At 39.4% G+C, this 2,938-nt stretch overlaps 1 protein-coding gene across 1 annotated transcript; it reads right to left on the bottom strand.

Moving 5' to 3' along the window:
- Nucleotides 1-656: 656 nt before the first annotated feature.
- Nucleotides 657-1,844, bottom strand: LOC139405916 (hepcidin). The gene is made up of 3 exons (XM_071148361.1): nucleotides 1,548-1,844; nucleotides 1,373-1,453; nucleotides 657-1,125 (listed from the first exon to the last, which is right to left on the bottom strand). Exons 1-3 carry the CDS (start codon nucleotides 1,632-1,634, stop codon nucleotides 1,027-1,029), a joined length of 267 nt encoding a protein of 88 aa, XP_071004462.1. The 5' UTR covers nucleotides 1,635-1,844; the 3' UTR covers nucleotides 657-1,026.
- Nucleotides 1,845-2,938: the final 1,094 nt, after the last annotated feature.

Below are 2,938 nucleotides of genomic sequence, written 5' to 3'. Positions count from 1 at the left end.
TAGTTTAACTTGTATTTAAGAGCAGTTGGAGGCCACGGAAGGAGAGTTGTATGGCATTGAAGCTCGTCTGGAGGGTTGTTAACACAGTGTCCAAAGAAGGGCCAGAAGTACACAGAACGGTGTCGTCTGCGTAGAGGTGGATCAGAGACTCACCAGCAGCAAGAGAGACATCATTGATGTGTACAGAGAAGAGAGTCTTGAGATGCATCCAAAAAACAGATATCTCTAGCTTAAACTGACAGATTTTTATGGGGATGTTTTTAACACTATTATTGCACAGAGAGTGAGTCCATGCAACTTATTATGTGACTTGTTAAGCACATTTTTACTATTGCATTTATTTAGGCTTGCCATAATAACGTGGTTGAATACTTATTACCTCAAGATGTTTCAGCTTTTTTTTTTTTTTTTTTTTTAAATGTCGAAAAACATTATTCCACTTTGACATTATGGGGTATTGTATAGGCCAGTGACACAAAATCTCAACTTAATCCATTTTAAATTCAAGCTGTAACACAACAAATGTGGAAAAGGTCAAGTGGTGAAGGCACTGTAGACTGCATTCCCTAAAAACTACTACGTGGCTAATTTGAATAAGCCTCTGGCTGTCAGGCCCGAACATTTGGCCACAGGAAACACATCTATAAACAACCGCGTTTGTTATTCAAAGAATGTGTGTTTTATTTTTTTTAAGTGTCACAATAAGAAGTGATTTTATAAATCATTATCGTAGTTACAAAAACAACATCTCAGAAAGAAAACATTGCAACATGTACAAACTAGAAAATGTACCAAAACAATGTACTAAATGTACATAATAGAAATTATTATTTCAATTAGCTGTCTTTTTCCTGTGTCACTAGGCTATACAACATGATACAAAACATTTATGTACAAGACTGAGGTTGCAGTGAGAAAGACATCAATGAGAATTCATCTTCTCCACAGAGTCCAAAGGAAATGTAGAAGAATAGGGGGGAAATTAAAGGCAATAAGTTTATAAGATGGTTTTATTGCGGCAGGTTCTCAGAATTTGCAGCAGAAGCCACAGCCCTTGTTGTGACAGCAGTTGCAGCACCAACCGCACAGGGAGAGGTGGCTCTGACGCTTGAACCTGAAATGCTCCTGTATCCCGGCCAAGAAAAGAATATGAAAAAAAAAGAGGGAAAAGGCACATGGTAAGTATTTTTGTCCAAGTCTCCACTTCACAACCACAGCACAGTTCGCCCTAAAGCCCTCTCTAACGGCTCACGATCAAATGGTTAACAGCTAGCGCTACTGGTCTAATTCTATTCCGAGGGTGAAACGCAACCACTTAGATGTTAATTTGCTAAAGGTAATTAGCTTAATTCATTCATTCAATTGAACGTACCGGCAGACGCATGGACTCGCCGCCCGGCTGTTGATGTTCCCCAACTGGACTGTCAATGCTTCCAACCTCCTCCGTTAGCACCTGCAAAGACATTAGGCACAAATGAGTCATGACCAACCACTAAAACTGATGCACACATATTTGAAGTGGGTTGGTATTGGAGAATGAGACATACCTCGGAGAAAGGAACAGCGGTGCTTTCAAGGATGAACATACATGCAAGGACGAGTACCACTGCAACTGCAACACTGAAGGCATTCATTCTCGGTTTTGTTAGGAAGTTTATAGCCTATTTAAAAGTCTGGTTGAAATCAGTTGAAATTGAAGTGACAGTTTATGAAGAAGATCAGAACTCTTCAATTTTCCCAAAAAGCAACGCTCTCCAGCGCACAATTTTCAATGCACTAAAACGAGTCCAAAGTTGATTGATTGTTCTTTTGGTGTCAGCGGATGAGGGACTTCTCTGTCATGTGGTGAGACTGCGGTGCACTGGTATTTATACACACTTTGGCCACTATTGTGCAATCCTACCCCCCCTCCTCCTCCTCATCCTCCTCCTTTGGACAATGGAGCGCAATCCCGTCACATATTACCTAATCCACTTTCCCGCTTTCAAAAATGGAATTTGTACGTCTAGGCCTATTGGTCTACATAGTGACATTTTATAGTTTTTTTTGTCATTCCTTTAGGGTGGATAACTGAACATTGCCATAGTCTAATAGCATAGACTATTAATTAAACATTTAAGCAGGCCTACTTCTTAAAAAAAAAAAAGTGATAATTTATTTTCTCAGTAGAAATCTGAAAGAATTGTGGAAATTACCCAACAGCAGGAGTCATGGACGAACAGTTACTGGAAGTGCATGGCTGGCTGCACAGCCCTTTCTTTGTCTGACCTGGGAAATCCCTCCAGATGAGGGAGTGAGCCATTACAGTATCCATTCCTCTGTCTAAAGGACGTAATTATAACCCTTCCAATGTAGTAATTACCCTCCCTTTGCCACGCTTTCATTTGACGTATAATGTGGTGTAATGTGAGGAACCTGCGGTCTAACAGAATAAAAATTCATTTGAAAGAAGAGGAGCAGTAAAACAGTAGAAAGGAAAAGAGAGGTGCAAATAGAGCATTCAGGGTGTTTCACGTGTTATTAGAAAAATTACAATATGACAATAATATGTGACACGCATTCTGTCGTGTTTATCAGACCTAATAAAATATACAATATTTCAAAAGGTCAGGTAGACTATATAATAGCGATTCACACTTCAATTGTTTCATAAAGGAATTTTTGAAGTTGAATTTAATTTGTATTTTTTTACAATGGCACATTTAATAACCTGCTATGCTGCTACGCTGAGTGAACAAAACATTATGAACACCTTCCTAATTCATCGGGGAATGGACTCTAAACAAGATGTCGAAAGCGTTCCACAGAGATCCTGGCCCATGTTGACTCCAATACTTCCCACAGTTGTGTCAAGTTGGCTGGATGTCGTTTGGGTGTTAAACCATTCTTAATACACACAGGAAACTGTTGAACATGAAAAACCGAGCATCATTGCAGT

This window comes from Oncorhynchus clarkii, chromosome 3, assembly GCF_045791955.1.
Source record: "Oncorhynchus clarkii lewisi isolate Uvic-CL-2024 chromosome 3, UVic_Ocla_1.0, whole genome shotgun sequence".
NCBI lineage: Eukaryota > Metazoa > Chordata > Actinopteri > Salmoniformes > Salmonidae > Oncorhynchus > Oncorhynchus clarkii.
This window is presented reverse-complemented; position numbering and strand designations above follow the sequence as displayed.

Bases quoted from the DNA above. Each gene is read 5' to 3' on its own strand.
- LOC139405916 (XM_071148361.1), bottom strand. From the start codon at position 1,634: ATGAATGCCTTCAGTGTTGCAGTTGCAGTGGTACTCGTCCTTGCATGT. The intron at 1,454-1,547 runs GTATGTCTCATT...ATGTCTTTGCAG, and splicing joins CCGCTGTTCCTTTCTCCGAG to GTGCTAACGGAGGAGGTTGG. The intron at 1,126-1,372 runs GTACGTTCAATT...GCCGGGATACAG, and splicing joins GCGAGTCCATGCGTCTGCCG to GAGCATTTCAGGTTCAAGCG.